The 12,482-nt window shown below is 39.9% G+C and overlaps 1 protein-coding gene and 2 long non-coding RNA genes across 5 annotated transcripts in view; 2 read left to right on the top strand and 1 right to left on the bottom strand.

Moving 5' to 3' along the window:
- Positions 1-1,204: 1,204 nt before the first annotated feature.
- LOC114813136 lies at positions 1,205-5,846 on the top strand. The gene is made up of 3 exons (XR_003760748.2): positions 1,205-1,402; positions 4,326-4,480; positions 5,588-5,846. It is a non-coding gene; the product is annotated as an uncharacterized LOC114813136 (long non-coding RNA).
- Positions 5,847-8,626: 2,780 nt separating this feature from the next.
- LOC120638523 lies at positions 8,627-12,288 on the top strand. The gene is made up of 2 exons (XR_005660217.1): positions 8,627-8,848; positions 12,062-12,288. It is a non-coding gene; the product is annotated as an uncharacterized LOC120638523 (long non-coding RNA).
- Positions 8,816-12,482, bottom strand: part of CPA6 (carboxypeptidase A6) — a 125,117-nt gene continuing 121,450 nt past the window's right edge. For 2 of the 3 annotated variants that reach the window (XM_029068229.1, XM_029068230.2), the window contains exon 11: positions 11,091-11,658. In XM_029068229.1, the coding sequence (XP_028924062.1) occupies positions 11,471-11,658 (188 nt within the window). In that variant the 3' untranslated portion in view covers positions 11,091-11,470. Of the gene's footprint in view, positions 8,983-11,090; positions 11,659-12,482 lie in introns of those variants that run through there. The other variant, XM_029068228.1, reaches the window with a different exon arrangement.

Below are 12,482 nucleotides of genomic sequence, written 5' to 3'. Positions count from 1 at the left end.
CACTTACTGTGTGCAGAGCACTGTACTAAGCATTTGGTATAGTACAATATTACACAACTGGTAGACACATTCTCTGCCCACAGTGAGCTTACAGTCTAGAGACTTGTTCTTAAGATTACTGATACAAGACCCTGTACTTATATTAATAACAATGATAATAATAACAGTGGTATTTGTTAAGCACCTACTCTGTGTCAAATATTGTTCTAAAGTGATGGGGTAGATACCAGCTAAGCAGGTTAGACAGTCTCTGTCCCACATGGGGGTCATAGTACTAATGCTTCACTAAATGCTTTGAGATCTTTTGTCAATAGGTTGCAGGGAAAAGAGCCTGGCTCTGGGAGTCAGGAGAACTGGTTCTGCTAAACAGCAGCGGTGAAAATTTCTGATACAAGAAGTACCTATAGTGTTCCATGCGATGAAAAAATTCTGGCTAATCTGGGTGATGAAGATTGTATTGTTACCAAGGTAACTGCATAGTGGGTTATGGTCAATGGGTCCCGCACAGAGAATCACTTTGCATGCACTATATAAGTTCTATATCCCTGCCTGTTTTTTCTAGACCATGAGCTGCATGTGGGACAGTCCCTGTAATCACCCTCATTAACTTGTGTATCTACCCCAGCCCTCAGTCTAGTACTTAGCACATAGTAAGCACTATTCACATATTTATAGATTAACACATAACACTTATGCACCACACCATAATTTATTTATTGATATTAATGTCTGTCACCCCTCCAGACCATAAGCTTGTTGTGGGCAGGGAACATGACTACCAACTCTGTTATATTATACTCTCACAAGTGCTCAGCACAGTGCTCTGCACACAGTACGTGCTCAATAAATACCATTAAATTCATAGTATTTAACAAATACCACAGTTATCATTATCTTCATTGACTCCATCGCTGCACTCTGTGTTCCAGAGGAACATGAATGGCAGGTTGAAGGAATGGAAGTAACTCTGGTGAATTCACTATCACTATAATCAGTTCCTTTAATTAATCAGTGGTATTTATTGGGCACTTACTGTGTCAGAGCAATGAATGGTATTTGCTGAGGCTTACTGTGTGTAGAGCAATTTTCAAAGTGCTGGGGAGAGTACAATACAACAGAGTTGGTAGATACCTTCTCTGCCCACAATGAGTTTACAATCTGACAATAACATAAGTCAATTTCTTCACACAGTTTTTCATCCAGAAGTCTGAAGACAGAGGATCATCCACATCATTCTTGACAGGAGATTCCAGGATCAGTCATCAAAGTTACCCTAATCTCATGCCACACAGAAACACACATTTTTGCACTGAGTATCATCTGAGAACTGTTCTAGGAATGGGGGTAGACAGAAGCTGAGCCAGGAAATGCTGACACCTATCATGAGAAGAGGAATGAAAAGGTAATCATCATGTGTTACACATCTTGACTTCTTTTGTGATGAGAGGAAAAAAACAGAGTCTCGCTAAAGAATCTTCTTGAAATCCCATCTGTAAATACTAGGCATGATGGCAAAACCAGTGTCTGTACTGCGACAGGAGAGCTCTTTTGATATGTAATGCATTTCCCAAGAAGCCAGGGCGCATGACAAGTCAAAACTATTCAACAGGCACCTAAAGGCACTGTCTAACACAATTTCTCTAGCTTTCTTCTGCCAGAGACATCTTTTAGTACATGAATACATTTTCGGGACCCTCACTTGATTTTTGTTCCTGCAATGTTTAATCCACTTTGTAATCTGCTTTTCTTGAGCCCACAACACTTATGTACATAACACAGTGCTCTGCACTCAGTAAGCACTCAATAAATAGGACTGACTCCCCTCTCTACATTGTAAACTCACTATGGGCAACAAATGTGTCTACCAACTCTGTTGTATTGTACTCTCCCAAGTGCTCAGTACAGTGCTCTGTACACAGTAAGCACTCAATAAATTCCCTTGATGATAATATATTTAATCCTCTGTTATTTTTCTCTCTTCCTTCATAAGGTCCCTATAAGTTTGTCCTTTAAAATCTCCTCCAATTTCTCTCTTTCCCCCTCACCCTGATTCTTTCCCTCCCATTCACAGTATTTATGGTCATGAGGATTCCAAAATGAACTATGGCAACAAACAGATCCCACTATTGGAAATTTCACTCCTCATAAAGACGCTTAAGGTGGTACCAATCCAACCAGTGATGTTTGAAATACATCTGCATGTCTTCCCTCTACACATAATCAACCAATAGTATTTATTGAGCGCTTAATCCACGTACAGTCCTGTACTAAGGACTTGACCATTTTTTTAGATTGTGGACTTCCCAAGAGACAAGGACCATGTCTAATTCCCACCTTTTTATTCTTTCCCAGAACTTTGTGTTGAAACCTTTAATTTTATATCTTGTTGGGCTTGTTCCTCTATGTCCCGTTTTCCAGAGTGGCTTGGTATCCAAAAAACCACAAACTGGGCTATTCTGGGATTCTTTTGGCACCAACAAATCCAAACAAAAATGGTATTCCCAAATTTTAAAAAACATCTTAGTAAGTGTTGAATACAGAGAAGCAGCGTGGCTCAGTGTAAAGAGCACGGGCTTTGGAGTCAGAGATCATAGGTTTGAATCCCAGCTCTGCCACTTGTCAGCTGTGTGACTGTGGGGTCACTTCACTTCTCTGGGCCTCAGTTACCTCATCTGTAAAATGGGGATTAAGACTGTGAGCCCCACGTGGGACAACCTGATTCCCCTGTATCTACCCCAGTGCTTAAAACAGTGCTCTGCACATAGTAAGCGCTTAACAAATACCAACATCATCATTGGCTGTAGACCTTTTTAATAATAAAATGAATGTGCAATTTAACTGAATCAAGACTTTAATTGGATTTCTAAGTAGGGGTTGCAAACACAAAATCATACCCATTATAAAGAGTAATTAAGTAAAGGTTGATATAATAGAGTAAAACAGCTAGGGTTTCCTTATACCTGCAGCATTTCTGTAAATATTCAAATCAATAATTATTTCTAAGGCATAAAGCCGTAAATAAAGTAGATACATAGTCATGGCAGCAGGATTTACAATCTATTTTCAGACAGAAATGATACATACCACGGTGGATGCATGCAAGCAAATGAAACAATCAATGATAAGAGCATAAGGGAACTAGGAAAAGGATCATAAAGTAAAAATCTGCAAGGAAAGAAGTTGTGCTTGCTAAATAAAAAGCAGCTCATTTGCTCAAGAATGAGAATGCCTGAAGGAAAGCATAATTTTGAGAATGGGAATGAAGAGAAGATTAATAAAAGAGAGTGAAAACACATTGAAAAATGCAGCTTTTCTCAAGTATTAGAGCCCAGGGGATTAGTAAAGACTTAAAAATGCTATGGTGACCTCAGTAACAGAAATGACTAGCATGGACAAGGATGACATATGAAGAGACTGGGCAGAATGAGGCAATGGTGGAGTTGCAAATACTTTTGAAAACAAGATTAAGTTTTGAAGTAAAAACAGAAAGTCAAGAAGCTATAGAGGAGCTTGAAGAGGGATGCTTTTTGGTGAGAGATAGGAGAGAGGGTGAATCCCTAAATAGCAACAAATATTCATTTGTTGACAACTATATTTTTTGGTCCCTTTCTCTTGGGGGAATCAAATCGAATATTTATCTATTTATCTAACTATTCATTTATTTATTTATATTAATGTCTGTCTCCCCCTCTAGACTGCGATCTTGTTGTGGGCAGGAATGTGTCTGTTTGCTGTTAAGATGTACTCTTCCAAGTGTCAGTACAGTGCTTTGCACACAGTAAGCACTCAATAAATACGATTGAATGAATGAATCAACTGCTCCATATATATTGAGATGATGTTAATATTTAGATTCTAAATGAATACTGGATTCTTTAAACTCACAGAGTTAGCTGCCCCAGCCCTTGGGAATTTGAAAGTGTAAGCAGAGCACATACATATACTCAAAAACAAAGTCCTGGGAAAAACTACAAACCCCAAACCCTCCAGAAAGACCATTGGAAAGTACCAAAAAATTTGGAATGATCATCATCATCAGTGGGATTTATTGAGTGCTTACTGTGTGTGTGTGTGCAGAGCACAGTACTAGGCATTTGGAGATTACACTACTAACAGAGTGGGTAGATGTGTCCCCTGGCCACAACGAGCTTATAGTCTAGAGGGAAGGACAGATATTAATATGAATGCATAATTTATGATATATAATTTATAGATATATACATAAGTGATTCATCTGGAAATCTGACACACTAATATCTCATCCTGCTTGTTCACAATAAGGATTTTAGCCAGTGGACTGATACTCCTCCCATCTATATTTTTAGTATTACCTTCAGTGACAAGCAATTCTGAGAAAAATATGCAGACTAGAGCAAGATCAATGTTTGACATGCTGATTATGATTCAAGGTGTCTACTACAAGAAGGCATCTTAGTAAAGATAATAAATAAAAACGGAAAAGCTCCAAGTAATTACTAAGGTAAGATGAATGTTCAGCAAGGTTATATTTGTGAGTCTGAAAAAGAACATTTATCTGAATTCAAGCCTCCAATGCAGAATTAATTTCTCAAAGAAAACTCTTCCCTTTATAATGGACAAATGCCAGGTTATGACCAACCTCATTTATTTAAATCAACAGAATCTCTTATATAAAGTTGGATCCAAAGAGAGAGAGAATCTAGTTTGTATCATTCCTGAATATTTGAAAGGTTTGCTGGGAACTCTTTACTAGCAGAAATAAACCTTTAGGTACCATTCTTCCTCCATCAGGATCCAAACTCCCTTGTTGGAATTGGTCAGCGACTCCAGGCAATGGGGCAGGGTGGGGGTTATCTTTGGGGTACAGCAAATGTGGATGGCTGCCCCAGGCCCCCCACTTTTCATTCACTGATATTTCTAACACAAATAATCCAAGTGGTTTCATCTCCCCATCTGGCATTTAAGATTTCCAGTTGTGATCACTACATCAACCCGATCTAAAAACGTGTGGAACTTGGTTAGGAAATAGGATCGAAGGAACCTCAATGGTGCATTCAATGTCCTAGCCACTCTGCCCCTTTTACATTTTCTATCTACCATGCTTTTCCCACTGTGGCTTTCCCCTCATCTACATTTCCACAGTCTTAATCACAATGAACATGAATTCTGGGCTTCTCTTCCGTAAGTGGAATTGACCTTCCTCCAAGAGCTGGAAACGCTTTATTATTAATAGCTTCCCAAGGGTTTTACTTCTTGGCAGTATGCCTTCGATGACTTCATTCTAGTTAAGGTGTTGGAAAATAGCTCAGCCTTTACAGTACTCACAATCATGGAACCCTAAGGGCTCTTCACTTAGTCAGTGTAGCAGGGAGCTTGGTTCTGACAGTCATTAAAGTAGAAATACTTTTTTTCACGAAACCTGAATAAAAACAATGTAGAAAATCAGTTAACCTCCTAAATACAGGCAAAGCCCTGGTGCAAATTTGTAAATGTTCTGGATGCCACTGGGCCATTATATCGAGTGTTGTACATTTGGTTTCTAATTTGCAGCAATTAGTTTGTCAGATGTATGCTGACCTCTTCCTCTTCTGATTCAATTTCCTTTCAGATCTCCTACTCCCTGCTTGAAATGATTTCATCCAGTCTCATCTAGGAGCACAATCTCTCAGCTCACTTTTGAGATCCTGAATGTCCACCTTGGCCTCGTGCTTTTGTTTATTAGGACACAAAGGGATTTGTTGAGAGTAACATCGGCCGAATTTGGATTTATGATTAAAGGTTAGTCAAATCTAGATCGGCGAGATCTGCAGCAAAAAAGGATGGTTTTAAATTGACCTTGGAAAGTCTCCATAGCAAAACAGCTAATTTGTGACACTAACATGCCATATGTTTGCTCAAGCTTTATTTCTCCTAATTTAATGATGCCATTTCAAAAAGGGATTTACTGGGGAAGGGCTGATTAGGAAAGGGTATTAGAGAGTAAGCTCCTTGTATGCTGAGAATGTATCCCTTGCTTTTTTTTCTACTTCCTAAACGCTTAATATAGTACACTGCATCCAGTGGGTACTCAATAAATGCAATTATTACTTTTAAAAGGAAGAGGAAAATTGGGGCAGGACTAGTGAGGAAGTGGCAGAATTCAGGAGAAGGGTTGGCGCTGTACTACAGCATGAGATTTCCCTAATAATAATAAATGTTTTTCAAGAATGTAATCCCTGCATTTTTGGAGACTGATGATAATAATAATCAATGGCATTTATTGAATGCTAATTGTGTGCAGAGCACTGTACTGAGAGCTTGGGAGAGCAGCTTGGCTCAGTGTAAAGAGCCCGGGCTTGGGAGTCAGAGGTCATGGGTTTGAATCCCAGCTCTGCCACTTGTCAGCTGTGTGACTGTGGGCAAGTCACTTACCTTCTCTGTGCCTCAGTTACCTCATCTGTAAAATGGGGATTAAGACTGTGAGCCTCACGTGGGACAACCTGATTACCCTGTACCTCTCCTCTTCCCCCTCTACTCCCTCTGCCATCCCCCCTTTACCTCTCCGCAGCTAAAGCCTCATTTTCCCCTTTTCCCTCTGCTCCTCCACCTCTCCCTTCCCATCCCCACAGCACTGTACCCGTCCGCTCAACTGTATATATTTTCGTTACCCTATTTATTTTGTTAATGAATTGTACATCGCCTTGATTCTATTTAGTTGCCATTGTTTTTATGAGATGTTCTTCCCCTTGACGCTGTTTAGTGCCATTGTTCTTGTCTGTCCGTCTCCCCCGATTAGACTGTAAGCCCGTCAAACGGCAGGGCCTGTCTCTATCTGTTGCCGACTTGTTCATCCCAAGCGCTTAGTACAGTGCTCTGCACATAGTAAGCGCTCAATAAATACTATTGAAATACCTCCCCCAGCGCTTAGAACAGTGCTCTGCACATAGTAAGTGATTAATACCAATATTATTATTATTATTATCATCATCATAAGAGTTGGTAGATGCATTCCCTGCCCACCATGAGCTTACAATCTAATACTATTAATACTAATAATGATAATGTTTGTGGTATGTGGTAAGAGCTTACTACATGCCAAATATTGTAATATTGTTCACACTGGGGTAGGTACAGAATAATCAGGTCAAACACAGTCCCTGGCTCTCATTTGGCTCAAAGTGTAAGAACTGGGTGTGCTAGTCTTTCTCACCATGGGACACATTACAATGGCTTTGTGCTTGGCACATAGTAAGTGCTTATCAAATACCATCATTATAATTATCTGGAATCTCTTATAAAAAAGATGAAAATATTCAGTTATTAGACTGGATTATTTTGAGATGCTCTTGGATCAACAATCAGAATTTCAGCTTTCATCAATAAATCTTCAATTTAGTGACATCTACTGGAAGTCAGAGAGGAACTTCTTTATGATATCTGTTAAGCACTTACTATATGTCAAGCACTCTACTAAGTACTGGAGTAGACTTGTTCTTCACATTTTATTCTCGTACATGTCAATCATCCATTCAATCTCTCAGTAGCATTTATGAAGCACTGACTGTGTGAGGGTACTGTAATAAGTGCTTAGTACAGTGCTTTGCACACAGCAAGGGCTCAATAAATAGAATCGAATGAAAGAGTACAATGAAATGAGTATATGCGATCCCTGCCCGCAAGAATTTTACAGTCGAGCCAAGATAGACACTTAAAGCAGTTACAGATAGGAAGTAATAGAGTAAGTGCTATGGGGGCTGAGGGTACTTAAATGCTTAGATGGCAAGGAAGGGCAAGAGAAGCAGTGTGGCCTACTAGATAGAGCACAGGCCTGGGACTCAGAAGAAAGTCACTTAACTTCTCTGGGTCTCAGTTTCCTCATCTGTAAAATGGGGATTAAGACTGTGAGCCCCATGTGGGACATGGACTGTATCCAACCTGATTACTTTGTATTTACCCTAGTGTTTAGAAAAGTGCCTGGCACACATAGTAAGCACTTAACAAATACCATAAAAAATGCCTGAAGTGGCAAGTAGGGGTTAAAAGGAGGGGAAATTAGAAATTAAAATAGGCAAGACTATGTGATTTCATTATGTGATTTCATGCCCATTCCTGAAGTATATTCAGTAGCTGTTCATCAAGTTCCTCAGTGAAATGAGTCATATGCAGTGTATATTTGGGGTTTCGTGTATCTGGAGAAAGGATCATTACATTTTCAGTCTCATGAAATTACTGCTACTAGTAATAATCACTCTCCATAATCTTCAAAATACACTCTTCATTGCACTGCTGGGTCCCACACATCCTGAAACTTAGACTTCTGGAAATTTAATTAACAGAGCACATAAACAAGGTTTAATCACTTAGCTGTGATCTACTCAAACTGGTCCACAAGTAAAGGGAATGAAGCAAAGAATACTGCAAATAGTTACAGCACTAAATGTTTCTAATTTTATATATTCAGGAAAAAATATCAAGATTTGAGCTATACTATTTCCACTGTGGGAAACAGGCAACTCAAAATAGAGACTGGAAGGATTTTCATTTACTTTTAATGTCCTGTTTCATTACATATAGGAATTTAACAGAAGCAACCCCAATTTCTAAATGTCTTATCAGAACATCTTGACATGAAGGTGAAAAAAGCAGAGAGTGAAAGTTGCCAGAAGACTTAAGAAAATGAAAACCTTCCAGAATGTGAGATCCCATATTCACACCAAAATAGGGCAGCTGAGAACTGACAGTCTTAACCAGTTATCCTTGAAATGTGTTTTGCATCCAGGAGTCATACCTTAGATAAGAAGGGTTTTCTCATCAAGAGAAAATTGACTTGAATACCTCCACATACGCTTGTCCCCAGAAGTCTCCTGAAGCTCATGGAGGCATAGAAGAGGTAAGGGATATGTTAGCCATATCTTAATGGCTCAGATTGTGAACATCCTGTTTTTGGATTACCCGGGCCCTTCTTCCTCTGATTGCCCCTGTTTAGCATTCTCATTGCACATAGGCACTTCATAAGAGGGTGGTCTGGGAAAAAAGGAGGAGAGCAGATTGGTTTTGTCATTGGGTTAGCAGACCTGAGAAAAGGTTTAGTGAGAAAAGAGGTTTTAGGAAAATCTGTGGATTAAATTTATCCACTGTTGCTGCCCACTATTTGCAGGGATAATGAAGAGTAATCATGATGGTATTTGTTAAGCGCTTGCTCCGTGTCAAGCACTGTTCTAAACACCGGGAAAGATATAAGTTAATCAGGTCAAACACAGTCCTTGCTCCATCTGGGGCTCACAGTCTAAGTAAGAGGGAAGAGAGGGTATTGAATCCCTATTTTACAGATGAGGAAACGGAGGCACAGAGAAGTTAAGTGACTTGCCCAAGGGTTAAGCAAAGGGTGGAGTCAGGATTAGGTCACAGGTCCTCTAGCTCCCAGGCCCGGGCTCTTTCCACTAGGGACGCTGCTTCTTAAGAGTGGTTGGTTTGAGGAAGGGTGCTAGGGAAGTTGAGAATTGAGACCATAGTTATTTCTTTGACTGGGAAAGCGCCAGAGACTTTTAGGGGTCTAATGGCATAAGTTCAAATCCAGTGAAAATGTTGCAGTGAAAAAAAATTTTAAATGCCCTTATAAGAAAACATGAGTTTTACTTTAGAAAACATGAGATTACTTTGCATTCCATGGTTTTGCCCCAGCTGCCTTCCATACAACTCTCCTGTACTAGCTTTAGCTATCACCAATGGTATTTATTGAGCTCTTACTGTGTGCAAAGCACTGGACTAAATGCTTGAGAGAGTAAAATACAGAGTTAGCAGACATGGTCCCTGCTCACAACAAGCTTACACTTTAGAGGGGTAGTTCTGGAAAAATCTATCAGTGGAGCATTGCTCTTTTTACAGCAACAAGACTTTAAGGCCACACCCAATCAAGGATGATTTAATATTGCTGTTTCCTAGTGTTTAGTACAGTGCTCTGCATGCAGTAAGCAATTAACAAATACTATTAATTAGTAACTGCTGGCAGCAGAGGCAGCATCTTCATGTACCACTATTTAGTGACCATTATCCTGCTCAAGTCTTCTCCTCTTCCATGTGTCTGGAGACCTTTCCTGTCTCTTCTCCAGGCACGTAGCACAACTTGAGTTTGAATAACAGCACTCCCTGCTCCAAATGCCTGATTTTAGGCTGGGATTGAAATCCCACTGATCATTTAAAGTCCTGGGTATCAGCAGGATGCTAATTCTCAAAGTTGAATATACCTGTTAGTCTAGATAATGTGCTTGGCCCTTTTGGTAGTTAAAAGAAGCATCATGGCCTAATGGATAGAGCACGGGCCTGGGCATCAGAAGGACCTGGGTTCTAATCCCGGCTCTGCCACTTGCCGGCTGGGTGAACTTGGGCAAGTATCTTTGCTTCTCTGTGACTCAGTTACCTTATCTGTAAAATGGGGATTACGACTGTGAGCCTCTGGCGGGTAAGGGACTGTGTCCAACCTGATTAGTTTGTATCTACCCCTGTGCTTAGAACAGTGTTTGACACATAGGAATAGCTTAACAAATATCATCATTATTAAAACAGGCAATCCAGCTCCATTGTGATAACTGCGTTCTTGAAAACCCCTATGTTAACTAAAAAAGTCTTGTGTCATTCCTCCTTTTAGTGGCAAATAAGTAGTTGGGGGAAGATGGCTTAAAAACAAATGAAGTAGTACGTAGTGGGGAATTAGCAACCATCTGACTTCCACCTCTAAAGCTGGTTGAAGCGCTCTGCACTGTGCTTCTGTGGCAGAAACACTACTAGTTTATTAGCATTTTACTAATTTGCTCTGGCTTCAGATTACCCTCTGCAGGAAACATATGGCAACAGTAAACTTGAAATACTTACCATTAATTCCATATACAATGCTAATTAACTGATACAGGGTTTCTAAAACAAATAGAAAATTGACTGTGACGGTATTCTTGGACAGCACCTTTGCATATGGCCAATTTACAGCTGCTTTATGGTGCTGCATATTCCTTTCCTTCCATCACGCTTTATACACATCATACTCTTAGATGTTGAATTCCAGCAAGAATGAATGTACTTTAAAATAAAAATTCCAGCAGTTACTGATTTAAAAAAAAAATCACACACATTAGATAATGTAGATTCCCAAATAGAAATGCAAGATTTACTGAAGGGAAATCAGGATTGTCTTTGGACTAAATAGAGGTATATAAAATAGTTTCTCTGTCATTATCCTGGCCTTGGGTGGAATAAGACAATAATACTTTCTCTAGAAATTTACCCAGCCCAATTTTCGCTTTACTCCCCTGAGTCCTGACAAGCTGAGGGCCCAGAGGGAGCCCTCTTTGAAGTCAGCTTCATCCAAATTCATCCTAAACAGTATCGGCTTTGCTCCTTCCTAATCGTAGATGGGCAAAAATCAAAGGGAAATCCTAGCTAACAGTCAGCACGGCAGGGATTTTGGCCAGACGAGATTTTGCCACCTGGTATGCTGACGTCCAGGCCCAATGGCATCCTCTCAGTGACACTTCTTGAGCAGATGCAGTGTGATATTTTTAACAGCCAGCATTGTCTCCATGCACGTGGGTTTGATTAGAGATTCCGGCAGCAAGAAACCAAAGTGCCCAGTGTCACGGAGCTCAAAGGCAAATGCATAGGGAATTCCGGTTTTGTATGCCCAATCCATCGAACTGCCGGAGCTAACATCTGGAAGAGAAGCAGATGGTCAGGGATCTTGCTTTTCTTTGGAAGGGACCATGCAACAATCCACTTAACTGTTATTCCTCAAACCAGTTGGGAACCCTTAAAACATAACTCCCCCCACCCCCCAAAATATTAAGCCTAATGCAAACCTATTTCTATATTTTTGATCCGATTTTTGTAACTATACATTTCAAAAACTTGTAGGTTCTGCTGTATTGTGAGCACCACGTGGGAAAAGAAGCATATCTTCTTCTACTGAACTCTCCCAAGAACTTATTATAGCACTGTGCTTACAGTAGACATTGAATAAATACTACTGATTGATTGATTCCAGTAGACCAATCTTTCCTTTGGCTTCCATTCACATCATTCGACTAAGCCATTATTTTCTTGAACTTTCTCCCAGCAGGTGGGAGAAAGATGATGCCAGTGATGGAGATAATCAAATAGGGGAAGCAGGATAGAATCAGAGAGACCTAAGGCCAGCAGCTGAGAGCCTGGAGTGTCATCACAACTCTGAATCACAATGTGATGCTTTCGTTTCTATAGCAACGGACAGTCCTCTTAAATCTAACTTTGTGACTTCATCTTAATATCAGGCAATAAAGGGTGAATTGTGATGTAAAGGAAAAAGCTTTTTAGTCCAATGTATTTTTATTACGATTTAAGATTACGCGACTAGCATTGATCGGAAAACCAACCCTTAAATAATGAGTCTGCTTTTCTGGTTTTCTCTAGTAGAAATAAAGAGTTATAAAACTGCATTCAAATGTCTTTGCCAGACATTGAATTACTGGTTGTTGACAATGTTGGACAAGTGTATCTGA

The sequence above is a fragment of the Ornithorhynchus anatinus genome, chromosome 7 (assembly GCF_004115215.2).
Source record: "Ornithorhynchus anatinus isolate Pmale09 chromosome 7, mOrnAna1.pri.v4, whole genome shotgun sequence".
In the NCBI taxonomy this organism is placed as follows: Eukaryota; Metazoa; Chordata; class Mammalia; order Monotremata; family Ornithorhynchidae; genus Ornithorhynchus; species Ornithorhynchus anatinus.
Note: the sequence above shows the minus strand (reverse complement) of the source record. Positions and strands in the feature narration are given on the sequence as shown.